At 30.7% G+C, this 20041-nt stretch overlaps 1 protein-coding gene across 1 annotated transcript in view; it reads right to left on the reverse strand.

Annotated features, from left to right (window-relative positions):
- The window catches only part of LOC148238520 (GAS2-like protein pickled eggs), a 161264-nt gene that overhangs the window by 38279 nt on the left and 102944 nt on the right, over positions 1-20041 (reverse strand). Inside the window, exons 3-4 of the mRNA XM_088198279.1 lie at positions 13399-13684; positions 10297-10493 (exon numbers count right to left, since the gene is read on the reverse strand). Of these exons, the coding sequence (XP_088054405.1) occupies positions 10297-10493; positions 13399-13684 (483 nt within the window). The remainder of the gene's footprint in view (positions 1-10296; positions 10494-13398; positions 13685-20041) is intronic.

Consider the following 20041-nt stretch of genomic DNA (forward strand, 5'->3'; position numbering starts at 1 on the left):
AAGAAACAATCAACTGAATTTTAAGATTAAGCTTCTGACAAATACACCGATTTAAATGTTTAATCTTATATAAAAAAAATAAGGTAGATTTCTATAAGCTACTAATTGCAAAGAACCTTTTTTGACAACCAAATGTGACAAAATACCTACGTTATTTATTAACCACTTAAACACCAGCGACTCATTTGTTGATTATTTTTTTTACATATTATTTTTTTAAAACGAATTATTTACAAATTATATTTTCTTTAATTATTAAAGATTTTTGTATTAGCTTCACTTATTAATCAATCGAGTATTTTATATGTATTTTTAGAAAGAGATACTGAAGATAAATAACAGATGACTCACTAAAATGTCGTTGGCGTTTAAAGAGTTAAAAAATATCTTTCCCGCCTTCGGGGAAGCAAAATCGTGTATATATTTGTCTATATTTAAAAATTGTCACTTTGTTTTCAAACGAAAGTATACACAAGTTGCTCAATTTAGCATGAGCTTAAATAGTTTTATTGAAGGATATTTTCGCTGTAGTGGCAGTTGCTAAAATGCTGTCATTATATTTATATAGTTTGTTATCAAATTAAATCGTAAATTTTTTTTTTAATTTTTATACAAAAGCAGGAACATTTTTTGCACTATCTACCCATATGTGCACAAAAAAAGGTCAATATCTCTATGCACAGTATTGAGCAGTCGAATGGACTTAGCCAGAGAAGGGTTGGCAAGTGCTTCAGTTTTAGATTTTACAGGCAAGAACAGTGGACGCCAATAACCACCTTCCGGAGCCCACATTTGGAGATGCTCGAGCACCAAAGGGTTGTCTACGATGCCTTTGAGCAATTTCCAGAAGTGTTTAATTATATCAACACTTGACAAAGAAACGTAACCCAGCGCTCCCAGAATAAAAGCACTGAGAAAACTAAAAAAGAGAGGGTCTACTAAACCTAAAATAAACACTTTAAACAACCTTAGTCGGTTTTTTATTTATATTTTCACGTTTTTTAAGTTATAGCACATTTATTATGGCGCCCCATTATTATAGTAAAGTTTGCTTATTTAATGTAATTTACTATAGCGTGATGATATATAAAAAATAGACATTTAGAAAAAAAATTAAATAAGCATGTAATTACAGATACAAATAGTGGTTGGTATCTAATTTCTGTGGCAAAAATATTATTTTAATTGTTTAATTAGATGTAAACTACATTATTTATATATGTAATCTTTTTCCATATTCACTGACGATTGTAGAACCGAGGAATATAAGTTTTCTTTTGAAACGGATAGTTGTAGTGGTTTCTTATTGCCTTTTACGGCAGATTTATTAATAGGATGTGTAAAGGAAATACGTGATTGTTATTTAGAGATATATCTATCTCTTTAATTTAAATTATTAAATAACTAGATTGAGTAATTAAAATATAATTCTTCATTAACGATAACACTTTTTGTATGTAACGATAAATTTAATATGGTGCATTTAAAAATAGCCCTTTAAAGTGCATTACAACAATCTGTTTGAACAGAGAAGATCTTCCATAAAAATATTTATCTTATATGAAATATTGTATTTTTAATCAGACAATCGATTAATTTAGCTTCATCGAATATTCTATACGTAATTACATAACACACGTATAGAAGCACACACGCATTTCGTGACTGAACAGATTATTACCTATCGTATTAGTAGAAATCGGTTTCGTGGAAAACTTGACAACCGCGAATTTTCCACAGCATTAAATTATACCATTAACTATGTATAAGTTTACACGGCGTAGCGGCAAAAACATGTCCATGTATGGATTATTTCGTGCCGACTTCTAAAAAAACGACATCTCTATTTTTATGGCTCAATTACAAATCTGCTTCGTGACAAAGCGCGATACCCTTTAAGGAGAGAAAACCTTTAAAACACGGCGGCACGGTCTTCGATTACGCTTATGGCATAATAGTGCTAAAATGAGACTACAACAACAGCATCTACCGCGTTCTAATATGGCTATATGGTCAAATGTATGACCAAGGTTGTTATGGTGTGCATAATAGGTACACATGGGCCCCGCTAAAGGTATCTCGTGGAAAATTCTCATGAAGCAAAAACACCACTTTGCGGTGGTTAAGTGCTTCTGATACGATGTTAGAATAATACTGAAGCTTTATTTTAAAATAATCATGTAAATAAGTGTAACTAGTATCGTAGTTATCCTGTACAAAATCTGGAGGTCAGTCCATACAATAAAAGGTAATTCTCATAAGGATTTGCTATGATAATGTTGTAAAATAATAATGAAAATTATTAAGCTCGATAACCTAAAAAGGAAGGTAAGGTTCGTAATTAACCTTTATCAATGTTATTTATGATAACATTAGCATAATGAACAAGTTTAATGAATTTTATACACATAAAACTTTAAGGTAATTTCTTTAATTAAGCAATTTTACGATATAAAAATATGTACATTTATAATTTTACATGTACAGCACTTTCATTATGGTTTTAAATTAATAAAAAAAAAATATAAAAGTACCCCTGCATATTGAAAATTCGCTACAACATATTTTAATTACACCTGTTTATAGCCATATAATACAATATGTACCTGTTGTGCTTATAAAAATAGGTTTGATGGCATTATTAAAATATAAAATGTGGAAATAAATTAATCAGATGAAGTGCAATACAACATACACCTTGAATTTCTACGAAAACAATGTCGTATTCGAAAATATTATAACACAAATATTAAAAAATCGCTAATAAATATTTAAAGTATATCTATTCGAAACCATACATCAAAAATAATATGATATCATTACGCCATTTAATATAAAACAAAAAATCGTGGCGGAAACTCATCGTAAACGTTTAATGGCGTGCCATTAAAATCCACCATATAATAATACGTCTACGGAAAGTTTTCCTTGAAAATTCGCCTTAATCAATGAGATGTTTATAATGGTTGAAAATAAATTGCGATTTACTCGTAATTCAGTATCACTTTTTACAATCTTATCACGATTTTCCATGTCCATTTCACATGACACAATATTTTAGCGGTTAGCGCTAAATCTAAACCACAAATTATAATATTATAAACACAATACTACCAGAAGAAATTTAATTACGCTCGTAAAAAATCTCAATAACGACCGATACTGCCTATAAAGAATAAACGGGTCGCGGCACTTATCAGTATAAATATAAGTCGCATAATTGCATTTGTAGGAGGATTGGCAAACGTGACATAGTTTTAAAGTTCAGAATGAGATTTACGCCTTCGATGTCCGAATACATCATATATGTATACGTGTATTTTGAAAGCGTTTTGTCACTATGCAAGGTCTATAAATTTTGGCTATTTATTTGACTGTAAAAATATTTAATTGATTATAAATATGTCAAAAAACTATATTATAAATGTGGGCTGTTAATGATTCAGAAAAAAAGTGACAGTGTATCGGTAAAAAAATGTGTCGAAAACATTGAATTTGATCATTACGGCAGCTGTCCGATTGATGGTTGTTGATTGTAATTATAACTTATATAGTCTGTTATTATAATAAAAAAAATTATAAACAATTATAAATCAATCGGCGTGTGTTATATGTGATTAATATGATTTAAATGCATTAAAGTGCATTTTTTATTTAAGATACTATATGACATGACATATAAAAATGAGGTTGGATAAATAATGTATAGTTAATTAAGCACTTAACTGCGAATACATTATGGTTATCTATGTATGTTAATCATGATAAAATTGTATTAAATATGATATGAAATACATGTATTTAAAGCAGACATTTAGGCTCAATGTTTTATTAGTAATATTGAAGTTTATACATATTTGTATAATTTAGTAAGATACATTAGATGTTTGACATAATATTCATTAATTTTATATTAATGTTAAATTATATGCTGATTTCATATCCGTCATTAGATAATCAATTATGGCACAAAAAATATAGCAGTTATCATAATAGCAATAAAGCTGAATATTTATGTAATTTTAGGAATAAGATTTACAACTATAAAATGCAAATTTAATTACAATTATAAGTAAATAATAATTAATACGATATTATATGCCAAATTTAATTTGAATCCGCACTTAAATGAAAAGCCCCAAGTATAAAAACATTTAACTCGATTTGTTTATTTTTTTTTTTTAATGAAAATATATAATACAGACTATGCAAAAAAATATGACACTTGATTTGAACAATGTTTTTTGGGTACATGTAAAAATAAAATTGTTTGTCTAGAGAAGGACAGAAAAACGCCTAAAAGAAGCTTGTTTACAATCAACACTAGAAGGTCTCTTTAAGTTTGGTGTTGTTTTTCGGCATCTAGAGTTTAATATTTGGTCAACATGACCAAATATTAACCTAATTCTACTTCAATTACTCATAATTGAAGGATACTTAGATTAAAACACATATTTGCACAATAATCAAAATAACAAACCCAAACACAATTTTTTTAATGTTTAAAAGCGAAAAAACTTTATTTTGCCCGCCACAATGTCCTGATATTTTTTTAGAAACCATCGGATTAAGTTTATCAAAATATACACTACAGTACTCCAGATCAATTATTTAACTCTTTCACTGCGGATTGCTTCTATTTGTGTCATCAAGAAAATCGCCGGTACTCATCAGGCACCTAAAGGTGCTATAAATATTTAAGCCTAATAATATGGTTATTTAGTATAATTCAAAGCTGTAAAGCACTTGAATTTATTAAACCATAATATTTTTAAAAATATGGCATATAAACAAATTTCTAAATGGCACGCAAAAATATCAGCCGCGGTGAAAGGGTTAATGTTCTAAGAAAAATTGAAAATGTGCCTAAAGTAATTAAGTGCGTATAAGTTGTAATTGTGTTAATTGTGTTTTTAAACAGTCAATTTATACTTTCTGGGTTTTAAAATAAATGTATAAGATATAAAAAAGGATGGTCAATAAACATAGCATAAACTTTTTACAAATTATTTTCTAGCATACGCAGTTACAACAGGTAAACAACCATAAGGTAAAGCATTGTCTCTGTTTTTTGTTTAATTTAACTATTTTAAATTGCAAGAGAGGGAGTACTGTGGGGACTAGCATTTGACAACCATTATTTTAATACATATAAATCCAAACAGTTATTTAATTATTATTTTTAAAACTTTTTTATGTGTATAAACCATATTAGGAGCATAGATTTTAAACTAGCACATATGCTTATGTATATCTGCAGCAAAAATTGTAACAAAATGTATTCCAAACGTAATATTTATTACGTGTCACGTCATACCAAATTAATTATATAATACTAATTAGAGTAACAAAATCATATAACCGCATAAATCATGTATTTTTAATCGTTGTGTGAAAAATTGGTTTAATTAACACAAAAAAAAAATCTAGATCAATTTGCGGTAACATTTTTAATGAATTTTAATATTTTTTACACCTATTTTTATTGTATTTTTTATGAAACTGATAATGACTATAGCTTTACAATTTTTTAAATATGCATATTTGAGAATAGTAATAGTTTAAATAATATTGTTTTTGATAGTTCTGAATTTATATAAGTTTATTTCTATTTTGTAAGCAAGTATTATAAATTTGCTCGATAAAAATTAAAAAACGGTAGCTTTAGCTTTAAATTTAATATATATGTATATAGACACAAAGAAAGATCAAATACTAAAATACAACAGCAGCTCAAAATTCAAATCCTCACAAACAAAGACATCCGATCGGGCGGCCCTGCTGGCCATTGTTCCCATCGCGATTTCCATATAGGGAATCAACCGATGGGTTTTCGACTAAAGTTCACGACCCGCTGCGAGTGTTGTCCACAACAACAATAACGACTTCTGCGTGATTGTTTTAATGAGACTGTGGAAAAATGATCGACACAATTGCCCTCGGGCCGATCTCGACTTCGTGACGCCGTAATTGATTGCGCAGAAACGCGCCCAGGAAGGACATACGACTTGGAAGACATTGTCTTCTTGGTGCAATAGGTATACTGCGTGCCAGGTTTAGAACTAAAATATGGCAGGCACGTGCCGAACGTTCCAGGCAAGGCGCCGGGACATTTACACCGGCGTATTCCTGGTTTATTTAAGGCATGGCTATATTTGGATTTGGTAGTACCGTCTTCTTGACTTGTTTGACGATTAATCTAAGCTAAAATGGTTGTGGTTCGATAGGAGAACGTGGTGATTGAGTAACGGGGTGTTTGGGATATGTTTGTGGTTTTCTACTTGATGAATTGGTGATTAACCTTACGTGTCGTAGTCAGACCAGAAGGGGGATATATGTACTATAAAAAAGTAAAAAACTGACCTCAAATAATAAAAATGAACTAAATTACAGTTGTTTGAAATGTATGTACTGATGTATTTCAGGTATAAGTACATTCAGCCTTTTTAATAAATATACAATAAATAAAAGGAGCGGAACATTGCCTTCAAAAGCACCCATTTCTACTCATTGTTTTTTTATTATTTCTATCATTGCATCCCTGGTCGCTTTATAACATAATTTTCGTACAATTTCTCTTGTCTCTAGTAATTGGAAGATCGTATTAAATGTCACGTTTAAACGGAAGATATATCTGAAACGTCATGCCTATCTATCTGCAATATCTACTGACAACAACATATAATGCTTATTAATCTTTCGATCTACTGTACGTGTCTATCATTAAATAGCTCACGATACAAACACTCGCAAGCATCTTCTAGCATAGCCGCATATTTAGACATCATTATACCATTACCCATGACAGAATCGCTAATTGGTTTTGCATAGAGCTACCAAGGGAGCGTTCTTTATATAAATAATGCCCTGTTCATCATAAACGTATGCGCACGCGTATGCAATACTAAACATGTGATTATGATTTGAAAACCGGATGCACGGCATGGGAACGTGAGCTGTTTCCAGCATGTTTCGCGGTTCTCCCGAGACTAAAAAACGAATGTCTAGAACAGTGTCTACCAACAGACCGTGCTTCCATTATTTTGCTTTTATACTCCAAATTGAAACGGTTCCAAACAGATGTGTGACGTCATTACATGTACTATGTATTATACATCCATCGGCAGCTGTGACGTCAGATTTTGTCGGATTATTCAATAGTGTGTCCGCCCACTGGATATTGCAGTGAGAGATTTGGCGATATTGCGCCCCGGAGCGCAAACGAATTCGCAATTTTATACATCTCAATTCGCACGCTGAGATTTTTAAGGATATTGCGTGTTTAATGTGTGGTAATGATGTGACTGGAAGAGTTTCACTACTTGACTTGACATGCATTTAATTATATACATGGTAAATATTGAAAGGTTTCTATGTTTATGTTTTTATAATCAACACTTCTATAAGTATTAGTAATATTTAAATAAATAAAATATTTTTTTTCATTGCCAAATGTAGTTATAATACAATATTTTTAGCAATTTTGAAAGTAACACTAATTAAAATGAATTCATAAAATATAACATTAAATTCCAAAACACTTGGTAGAGTATATTAATTATACAACCAATTCTCATGATTAGAAAAATTGTGAAAATATTTACCTATACTAAGATTAGTATTAAAACTTAGTTTTGTGAGAGCTTCACAATACGGCAATATTTTTTCATCAATTCTGCCTTGATACACGAGCGATGTCTTGCAATACGAGCAGTATGTATTGCGTCACTTTCTCCCTAACTGAGACCGTTGATGATTCTTTTAAAATTAAGCTTTTGAAAATATATTGCTACACCACTTGTTAGTTATGGATAATGCGTCTACTCATCCTCCAGATATTAAAAACGACTTACTAAAGGAATTCAAGATCATTAAGATCAAGTTTTTTCCTCTTACCACCACACGCCTTTGAATCAACAGCTCATTTTATACTTCAGCGATGCTTTGAGATGACCAAATAAATAAATCTTTTAGGAAAACTGTGGCTTAATTGCATTGACAGGTTTTCGCATGAACGGAAGCCGCCAATTTGTGTCCTTGGTGAAGAAGATAGAACTACAGATGAATGAGCATGATATTTAACAGTTGTTCAGCTGACAATCAAAAAACTAATAGATCTGCATCACGAGCAACAACATGAGACTACAGATGCGATCTCGCTTAAGAAGGAGGAGGATGAGGCTGAGAAACTTCTCATTTCATATGAGATATAGGATATCTGTAAAATGTAGGAAACAGTGCAAAACGTTGTAGAAACGCATCACCTGAATAAAGCTGTAGCAGTGTAAGCCATGGTTCTATTCAATGTCACATTTTCGCAAAACTGTTCCTAGTTAAACTTCCAACTTAAAAAAAATCAGAATGATTGAAAAAATCCATTCTGAATTGCTATCCAAACGTCCGTTTGCAATTTGCTCTAGCAGCCAATGGAAGCTGTTCCAAAAATATTAGCAAACAACAACTATGGGTCGACAACAAACGGGCCAACAACGATCCCTTCCTTAGAGATATTCTTTAATTTTTTTCTAGGATTTACACTTGAACATTCACTTCGGAGTATGAGGCACTAGAAGTTTAAAAATACTCTGACTAAATAATATTCGCACGAGTTTTACTAAACCATTAAAAATCCACCGCTTCTCTCTTCGCGTCTCCTAGTACAGATAGACATCCGGAATTCGTATCAGAATTCGCTTTGCCTACGAACGTATTATTTGTTGCACAAAAATAAATAACCACAAAATTTTCCTAAAAAATAAACACTGTAATTTTTGGAATATCTGCTAAAGACCATTTAAAAAAATGTTTGGCGCGTTTGTAAATATTTGAATATCAAATTGTAAAATATAAAATATATGTTATGAAGAATCAGAATACAGAATACAGTTTAAATTATGAATACAGGTTCATACACATATTTATTTATTTATTTAAATTAAGACCATCGTAACCTAACAGATTATCCCAATGCGTCACTATGGGCAAAATATGATATAATAAAATAAATGATATAAAAAAATAAGCAAGATACGTCAAACTATTTGGTACAAAGAAATATTTTAATTATACCTGTTACTACACTTTGAATCAATCACATAGACATATAAAATTAAACATTATTTTTATTGATCAAGAAGAAATAGAAAAAAATCAATACTATTCATTAAAAAAGTCCACAGCTGCACAACATTAACTCGGAAATATGAGTGATTTATGAAATTTCGGCAATAACAGTGTTTTTTCTTTATTATTTCATTTTTTGGCTATTATTTATATAGCCATGGTTGTTTTTAATATAATGATAAAAAGATACATTTTTTAAAACAAAACAGGGCCACAATTGGGCTGTAGATAATACAGCGGTACATCGTAGAAAACATAACTATCTTTGTTTTTGTAATACACAAAGACTTACTAAAGAATACACAAATGTATTTTCGAGTTAGTTAGTTTTTAAGTTATTATAAATTACAAAATGCAAAATATTTCACTGTACATAAACAAATACTTCACGAATATTTGGATCAATATTTGATTAACGAATAGTTTAAAAAAATTTAAATATTAGAATATTCGGATTAAAGTCTACATATGTGGCTATGAGATAATCGACTTTTAAATTATTCAAGCGTTTAAGAACAACAAATTTTTTTGTCTAAGGATTAAGAGGAAGATAATATAAATACTAAAGAACGCCAAAAACACATTTACTGAAACTCTCATCAGTTTAACATTGATAAGATTAAGGAGCGCCGCAACAACTAGGTGTGTCTGCTTAGATTCTAATCTCTTAATATACTATACCAATATTTTAGACCACTGAAATAAATAAACCTACACAAAGGGAGCATTTGCTACCACAGCCACTTATTCCTACTTTCCTCTAATATGGATCGCGATCACGCTTTTACTGCGAAGCTCGTCATTGCCGTAAAAGTGTGTTCTACTAATACAATCTACTGATACATTACAATGTTCTTTAAGAGCTATCATGTAGTAAAAAATAAATCAACCATAAATCAAAATTTATTATGACTAAAATCGATTAGATTGATCGGTAATAAAATCGATTTATTAAGAGATTCACGTGGGCTATTCAACGATTGCCTTTGAAATACAAACATAAAGAGGCGTTAAAATCATATTAAAAAATCCAAAAATTGATTAACCGCAATAAAATCGAGATCTTAATTGCCGATTTGCAACAGCACAAAATTGCGATTTTACAGCGACGTTTTTTAGCCGATACTTGTAGAGATCAAAGGAGTACCGATGTTGTATAAAATTTGCACTCACCATCTCGTCGAGACTCTTCAGATCGTTGGTGACGATCTGAGGCATCGGTCCGTACATCATCGGTGGGGCATCGTGAGCTGAACTGTCGTCTTCCTCTTCTTCGCTGTCCAAGACTCCTTGGCCAGCTCGACGGGCGTCTGCCATGATCTCTCGGTCGATCTGCCGCTCCATTTGAACCAGCATTGGAGCAAGCATACCTAAAATATTTATATAAATTATAATTAAATTTACATTTGATAAGTGTTTACAAATATATAATGGACTACAATTTATAATCTAAGAGGGAGTGAATACATTTATTAAATTATATTTATATTTTAAAAATATAACGTTATTTTTTCCGAAGGTGTATATCAAAAAATTGGAGTTCAAATAGTACGCTCCTAACGCTATCTAGTTCATAGTTTTCAACAAGTGTCTTTAATCATTTAGTGCTGCAATTGACCATGCTACTCAAACCCATTGAACTTGTTAAATCAAATTCTCTAGTAAGACATGAGCGTCACGCAAATCGTCAGTTACTCGGACACGGAACGGTCATCGCGCAAATTTACCGCTTGTGTTTGATTTAATCGTTATTGTGAAACAGCGCTATTTTTTCCGCGTCTATTTGCCGATAAATTCGTAATTGAACACATTGACTCGAGATATAAGTCATAATAATAGTAACATATAGACTGCTATGGCATCTGAGCAATTAGTTGCGCAACTAAACGCCGCCGGAGAATCCTCGTTTTTGTGTCCAATTATTATTTGCAACGTTGTTATAATATTATAATAAGGTAGTATTAAGAAGCGTTGCGTAAGTTTAAAAGGTGGTTGTTATGAGGCTATGAGCGGAAATCAGATAATTTGTATTATTTAGAGAATAACATACATTTGAAATTATATAGGATATATGATACTTTAAGCTCACAAACACATACGATAAATTATTATGAATTACAGTGTAAGTGGTAATTTAAAATAATATCAAAATAAGTAGATTAAATTAAATTTATATTTCACTAGTTAAAAAGTATCATTCTTATAAAATCATATAAAAATAATAAATTTCAAGCATTTTAGTTGGGAGTATTTATTCTAGCTCCAAAATAAGGTTGAAGACTTTTCAATCATTAGTGAACTTTCAAGGATACAGAAATATTGTTCTAATTTTGTTGTTAGTGCGATTCGTCTAGAAAAGAGTATTGAACGTGAATAAGGTATGATTATCAAGCGAGTGATATTTTCCTCTGGCATGCGGACGGCATGTTCGTATCTCTCACTCACTCTCGTCATTTAACAGGTGAGCGATCGAGAGGGAAAGTATCGCACCGCCCGCGCCTGATACATTTGTCTTTTAAAAGACCAGTAAAGATACACAATCATTTTTTTAATATTTGCTTGCAAATCTATGTACTCAATTTAAAAATTTACAAATATTGTGTTTATGTCGACTGAAGATTGAGTCGAAAATAATCAGAATTATGAACGATTATTCATAAAATTATAATATCTGTTTTTAAACTATTGTATTAAAATAAAAATTTTCTTTAGTCAGCGGGAAAAATGCATTAAATTGTTTTCCATAACTTAAGCATGCCATACCAAGATTCATTTTGATTTGAAATATTGCAATGATAAATTTATTTTCTCCTCGAAAATAAATATTATGTGAAGTATGCAAATTTTAGCTACCTTTCTTCTAATAATCAGCATTCCATTCTCTTAAGGAATTAACAATGGTTTAATAGCTTTACCTACTCAAACGCAGGTGAGATACTTTCCCTCTCGCTCGCTCGCGTGTTAAGTGACGAAAGTGACTAAGAGATAAGGGGACGCGGTTCGCATGCCCTTATTTCTCACTCACTCTCGTCACTTAACACATGAGCGAGCGAAAGGGAAAGTATCCCACCGGAAGCCATTTTTGGTTACGGACTTTATATTCTAGAATGAATTTTTATTATTCCAGTAAAGTGGGAAATAATCACAGAAACATTCTAGACAATAATTGTTAACAATTTTCTGAAAATTTAAATATTATGGTTGCTTTTTTATTATTTTTGTATGCACTGATTCAAAAGTTTTGCTCAGCAACAGACGCTTCATAAATATTTTCATACAGAAATACGAAATGTCTCCGCGATTTTAGCACATTGAAATTAACGTTATGAATAAGTTAGAATCTTTGATTCCGAAAGCATTAATTATATAACAGTCAGACCAGCGATAATATCGATCTTCACCTGAGTCGCGGCTAACTCGTAGAGAAAACAAATAATTTTATGGCGTGTCTATAAAGTTTGAATTACTGAGAGTTTTATTAAATTACATTAAGCTCTTCTAGAAACCTTCCGCAATAAACTTTGAACCTGAAAGGTGAGAGTCGTCGAGACATCAAAGACTAAAATGAATGAGCGTAATTAGTATTTTTATAAATGGATTTTTTGCTATATTTAAACAATTAAGGTGCGCTTTTATTGATTATTGATTTTTTTTTAAGAACATATAATTTTACTGATATTTTTTTATTCCTAAAGCAGTATTGTGTCAAAAATTATCTAAATATGTATTTAACTATTCAATTTTGATTTGGCAAATATATTCATTTTCTCTGTATAGTAATTTTATTACAGATTATTAGTATTTTATCAACTAAATCTACACCTATCGAGAGTTAGTATTTATTAAATTCATCTGCTATAACATCAGGTACGCTGAATGATTTATTTTTAATTTATCTAATTGGTTATTGATTTGTTAAATCATAACTTGTACATTTGCATTACATTGCTAAAGACAGTTAAAATCTAACTAAGCACTGCTAGAATATAAATATATTTACAGCAATATTGAAATTTAAAATACTAAAAAATAAAATTCTGTGTAACACATGACACGCTGACCATCGAACCGTAACCAATTTAATCTCTAAATTCAACATCACAGGTAATACACACAGAAACGGCCTTGCCGATTTATATATGGTGCAAAAGAACATTTATTTCTGCGATCGTATCTGATGGCGGCTAACCGTTCGATAGCGCAATTACCGTGCTGATAAATATTCAACGATAGGCAATTTGATTTGAATACACAACGCTACTAATGGGTCCTCACCAAATTTGGAGCCCTTCCTAGCGACCTCCAGCAGACAGAGTATGACGTGCTTCTCGTTCTTCCTCATGATAAGATCATCGGTTTCGAATAGTAGGCACTCGAATATGCTCAAGGCGTTTCGGCACCACCCGATGAAGTTGGAGACGTTGTCCCTGGCGAAGAAGGTGGCCGGTCTGGCCGCTGGGAAGAAGGAGACCAGAGGCAAAGGATGACTCTTCGCTGGAAGACCTCTGGCGGCTCTTTTGCTCTCATGATCAATGGCGGACTCGCGGACATTGTTGGCATGCTGAAAAAACAAAAGAAAATTGGAAATTAATTTAAATAAAACATATATCATATTATGACAAATTTTTAAATATCGAAATATTTATATTGACTCAACACAAACACTGGTGTTAGTGTATTGATAATTTTTGACATTTTATGTCTCATAATATAACATTACATGCGTTTTTTAAACAGCAAAAATATTTATCTCCGAATCTCGTATAATACAAGTGTAGTATTTTCGTCATGTTATGCCTATCTGCAATGTTTATTCTATTGTGATTGTTTCACATCAAGTGGCGGATTTTTACTAAGTACTTATTTAAACTAGACGTTCATAGTTATTAACTAGTGTGTATTTTTTATTTTTTATTTGCAGTCGAACATTTTTTAGTGTCCAAAAAAAATTACATATCTTTTTTGTACGAGTTCAAACTTAAACTCAATTAAATTTGTGATTTGCCGAAGGTGCTGTTAGTCAAATAATTGAAAGATGTTGGGTTGACAATTTACTGACGATATAAACCGGATGATACGCTATGCAATACGAGAGTATGTCTCCCTAAGCGCTCCTTAGTACTACGGGGTGAGGGACTCGCTCACCCGGCCGTCACAAGCTGTGTGCCCACCCATAAGGGTTGGACTCGTAGGGCCTTTTTGCAAAACACGCAATGGATAACACAGTTATACTTCTGACGATATTAACCTTTAAAATGACCCATAGTAGACCCACATCTACTGTTAATAAAAAAATAAAAACACTGCAACTATTTTACATCCTAGAATATAATTTTATCTGCGATGTAATGGATGCGATGGATTCTCTACGAAAACAAAAAGAAATAAAGACATCAAATTTTCACCCGACATAAATATAGTTAAAGTATTATGGTATTCATCGATTGTTTCTTCAACCAGATAAGACTATTACAGCAGAATTATATGTTATGAAAATTTTAGCCATGCAAAGAAAATGAACCATAAAACAAATGATCTTGGCAAACCATGCTTAATAAATCTTGCTCTATGATAAAACAAGAACTCATTCTTCACTATAAATAGAATGAAAAATTCGCCCCATCCCCCATATTTCTCTAAGCTTTTACCCTAGAGATCACATTTTGAAACATCACGATTCATTTCTTCGAAATACGAAAATAAATAATCAAAGTGATAAGTATAAAAGCCTTTGTTGAAAAATATTATTTTTATAAACAGGGGGGTTAAAATTATTTGATAATTTTTTTTTTAAAAAAACGCTTTTGTTGATTAATATAATTATTGAAAAAAATAAAATCTTACTGAAAATACTGACCACTTACACCCACATACATAAAACAACTGTATATATTCTAAGAAAGTAGTCCGTAACGTCTCAGACTAGTAACTCTGAGGTTGCGGGTTCGAGCCCCGGCAGCGGCACTCGATTTGTTATTAATAAAAAATACGTTATTGAAAAACCCGGCCCCAGCTGCAGTGACATCTATTGATTATAAATTGTATAGCACATAATTATTTATAATTAATAATATGAATGTCACCGATTCTCAGACTTTCAGTATGGTAGTTAATACTTACTGGTAGGTATTCATTATGTCTGATTGATTTAGTCAGTTTGTACAGATTTGCCCGTTGTAAAGCATTGGGCTTACGCCTGTCAGGTTAGAACAAAAGATTTATTAAAAAATAAATAATAATAAAACAAATATATTAACCGTTAAATAATGTTTTCCGGCACTTTTTCATACAAAAAGTAAACAGATGCGCGAAACCATTAAAAGAATAAAAATTTTACGCTCGATTTCTGTCTTTGAACTATAAAATGTTAATAAAAAATGAATGAATCGTAATACTAGAAAGTATAAATCTTAATATAATTTTATTCAAAATATATTTTGTCTGGTTAAATTAACGATGCTTTTCTCTATTTAGAGTTGTATTATATATATTATTTTTTTAAATATATAACACATATCAAAAACTTTGCTTTAATTTAGTTTTTATTTATTATTTTATGGATTAGGATTTTTCACGATCAAGTAAATATTATGTATTTTATCTATAATTTTAAATACTGATATTTTTATTATTATATAAATTTATTTATTATATAAAGTTTAAATACAGTATATTTTAAGTTTATACTTCAAGCATAATTTAAAAAGTTCAATATCAGTATTACAGTTAACTTTTAAAAAAAGTATCCCTCGATTTACGCGATTAAGTAAAACATTTTTAAATACTCTAAAAACGCATATGTTAAATAAATGCATTACTCGCACTTGACCTACACACGGAACCTCTTTCATTGCCCATGTAGTGTATCCTACGTTACTTTTTGAAATGCACGCATATCAATGAAGATATTTCTCTAAAAAGAAAACATAAAATCCATTCGATCGTTTCATTACAAATTTAATTCTATACCTCAATTTATACGCTATAATTCCTGGAACGTATCAGGGAATTAGTGTACTGAAAAATCTCTAAAATATAAAGTAAATCTAAAAAATGACAACTTGTCACTAAAAGCATAAGTAAAAATAAAAGAAGATTTGAGTTTCGTTGAATAATAATAAATTTTATATGATTTACCTACATCATCATTAGTAAAAAAGACTAGGATTATATGATATATAACCTCTTGACCCTATGCTTAATTTTCACACACTTGAATAATATTCACATAAAATTAGAAATTTGCAATTTATGAATAAGTATGCAATAATTTTATGATATCACGCCTAAGATTTATTCAGCTAAGAGCAATAAAGTGTAAAGATAAATTATTGGCGCACTTAAAGGTAGAAACCATGCAGTAATTTTCAATAAAATAAAGATAATATATTTTTAATTAGCTATCTTTTGACTTGTACTACATATATATATTTAAAACTGACTTTTAAATAATATTTCTGTTATATTACCAAAATTATTATGTCGTGTTATATAATATATTATGAAAAATATTCAAGCATCACAACGCTATGCTATACCTTCGGGTTTTTTGTAAGCTCAATACGATTATTCATATTATGATGGAATACTACTAAGAAGTCCATTATATTCAACGAATTCATATTCATAACCTTTTATATAACAATCAACCACCATATGGTCTACTAAACTACATCCTGTACGTATTCTAATATATTTTCAATCCATATCCAAGGTCGCTAATTTATTAATTGAATAGGTAATAGATAATATTAATTATTATAGGTTTTAATCTTGACCCGTTTATTTCCATGCATCTCGAGTAATTTTAAAGATTCCTCTCTGGCTGCAGCAAGTGCTCGAAACACAGCACGACCATATGGTTTCCGGAGAAGAAAAGAAAGGTCGTCGCATCATCGCCGTTCACGTTCATGACCGACCTTCACTCCACAGAATCGCAATCTATCAATAACCACGCGCAAAGACGACCTCAAAATTCACTTTCCGCTATGCTGAATGCAACGCGCAAAAAATCGGCAAAAGAACGCGAGTCCCCTCGGGCGGCGAATTTCTAAACCGAGCTAATGGCCAAGGCGATTGATAAGGTTAACGTTCCCAAAGAATTCAGCAATTGGTCGCAGTCAAAGATTAGCGAAAAACGTATAATAGCTGCCATTCTCACCCGAGGGTTTAAGCGTAGCATGGCGGAAAATTGCGTGTTTACATTTTCTATGTTTTAAATTAATATAATATAGTTATTTATTGTTGAATAAATAACGCGATAAAGCCTAGTTGGGTTGCGGATTACAATGTAATGTATGAATAGTATAATAGTCAAGTTGACCATTTTAGGAGGTGGCTACTAGCTGTGCATTATGCTTATTTGTTGTTATCGAATTAATCATCTACTTAGTTGAACTTGGTTTATAGCACGACGAAAGCGTGTAACGGATCTTCTTTGTTGGAATTTCTATGTATTTTTAAACATAAAATTAATAAAATATTTTGTAGAACAAGATAAAAAATAAGGTAGTGATTTCATTGCAGTCCATGTTCAAAGCAACCATTAACAAATTTTAAAATGTTAAACAGTGAAACTTCAGATTGCCGAGGGCGAACCCGGGCCTTGGAAAATAATGATTCTGGGCCTCATGACAAAAATTCGATTTCATATATTTTTAACATCGTAATATAATTTCTTGAATAAATAATAATTGGAACGAGTTAACCCCTTCTCTGCAACAAATAAATATAAAAAATAGCCACCGTTGCGACATATTTTATAAAATCATAATTTATGAGAAATATTTTAATTAGACTCAAAATATTTACTTGATAATAAGTCGTTTTTTCTTTGCTGCTCAATGTTGTCATATATTGAATTTTCAGTAAAGATTAAAAGCAATAAAATCTCATTATAAACTCGTGATTACTAAGCGTTTATAAACACGGAATAGCGTAATCCGTAACGTCTCAGACTAATAACTCTGAGGTTGCGGGTTCGAGCCCCGGCGTCAGCACTCAAATTTTTATTTATAAAAATGCGCTATTATTAAAAAAATAGCTCCAGCTGCAGTGACATCTATTGGTTATAAATAAAATGTCACCGCTTCCCCAGACTTTCAGTCTGTTGGTATTCATTATATCTGATTGACCCGTTATAACGCATTTATGCCTGTCATGTTACAACAGAAGATTTAATAAAAATAAATAAATAAATAACAACATTACAAGAGAGAATCGAATAGAGCACATCTAAACCAAATTTGCCAAATAGGAGAGCGCAAAAAAATGATCTCTTCTCAGAAGTCAAAAATCTACGTCAAAAGCAATAAAACCGTGCCGTCGCAGTGAAAACGCTTCATTATCAAGCGTTTATATTAAGACTTTTTATAACAATATTACGAGTGAGATACGATATATATTTTTACCAGTAAAAATATAAATTATCTGGCAGGTGCTAGTAAAATGATATGATTTTAACTTTTCTATATATTTAATTAATATACATATCTTTATATATTTACATACAATGTATAAATGTTACAATGAATGTGTATTTTTGGTGAAATTATATTTTTACTAGTAAATTTCAAATACATTTCACTAGTAGATATATATTTCTACTAGCGAAAATATAAATTAACTGAAAGGCGCTAATATGCTGCTTTAAACTGTCTATGAAGCTCAATTTGACAGTTGCGAAACGTCCATATTGCTCCATAGTTTGTCTGCATTTCGATATTACACTATGTTTTAAAAATATGATAGCTATCCTTACCGATATTACTATGGACTTACAATATAAGAGATTTGATCAAAGTATATTCAAACCGAATTTTAGTCAATAGGAGAGCGCATAAAACAATTATCACTTCTCAGAAGGCAAAAATTCACGTCAAAAGCAATAAAATCGCGTTGTCTCTTCTATTCGTCAAACTTTGGTTTAGATGTGCTTTATTCGATTCTCACTGGTAATATTTTTATAAAAAATATTAATATAAATGCTTGACAATTGAACGTTTTTACCGCGAAGGTATTTGACGTAGATGTTTGACTTCTGAGAAGGTATAATTGTTTTTTTGCGCTCTCCTTTTAGGCAAAATTCGGTTGAGATGTGCTTTATTCGATTCTCACTCGTAATACTGTTAAAAAAAGTCTTTATAATCGAGTGTTTTTACCGCGATGGCACGATTTTATTTATTTTGACCTGGACTAAGAATTCACTATTTAGCAACACTGAGCAGCAAAGAAAACACGACTTATTATCAAGTAAATATTATAAATAGATACTCTTAATAATTTTTGATGCCTAATTAAAATATTTTGCATAAAATATGATTTCAGAAAATATGTCGCAACGGTGGCTAATTTTTATATTTATTTGTAGCATAGAAAGGGTTAACTCGTACCTATTACTATTAATTCAAGAAATTATATTACGATGTTAAAAAATATATAAAATGCTATTTTTGTCATGAGGCCCAGAATTATTGCTTTACGCTACAAATCATACAGGCGAGCGTGACTCGGGCTAGCGGAAAATAAAACGCATTTAGAATTATTAGCAATGAATACTATTACAGTGTAAATATCAACAATTATTATATATTTAGTAAAATAATTTGGAATACTATTTTCAATCTTCATGTGAATAAATTAAGCATGAAAGCAATTAAGGCAAATCATAATAAAAAAATTAAAGATTACTGCAATAGCATTTCAATTAATTTAAATTTTAAAACAAAATGTAAAGTAAAAATTGCAGCAATAATAAAAAAAATTATGAGATAATATATTTTGTATGCGAAAAAATTATATTAATAAGAAAAAAATTGCTTCTATTTTATACATATGTATCTATCAAGGAAGTAGATCGAATATTGTAATTTCATATTTTGCGTAATTAATTGTTTTAGAAAGCTTTCCAATAAAAAAA

Source organism: Plectrocnemia conspersa, unplaced genomic scaffold (assembly GCF_051122295.1).
Source record: "Plectrocnemia conspersa isolate PC_06_02 unplaced genomic scaffold, ASM5112229v1 ptg000001l, whole genome shotgun sequence".
NCBI classification, from domain to species: Eukaryota; Metazoa; Arthropoda; class Insecta; order Trichoptera; family Polycentropodidae; genus Plectrocnemia; species Plectrocnemia conspersa.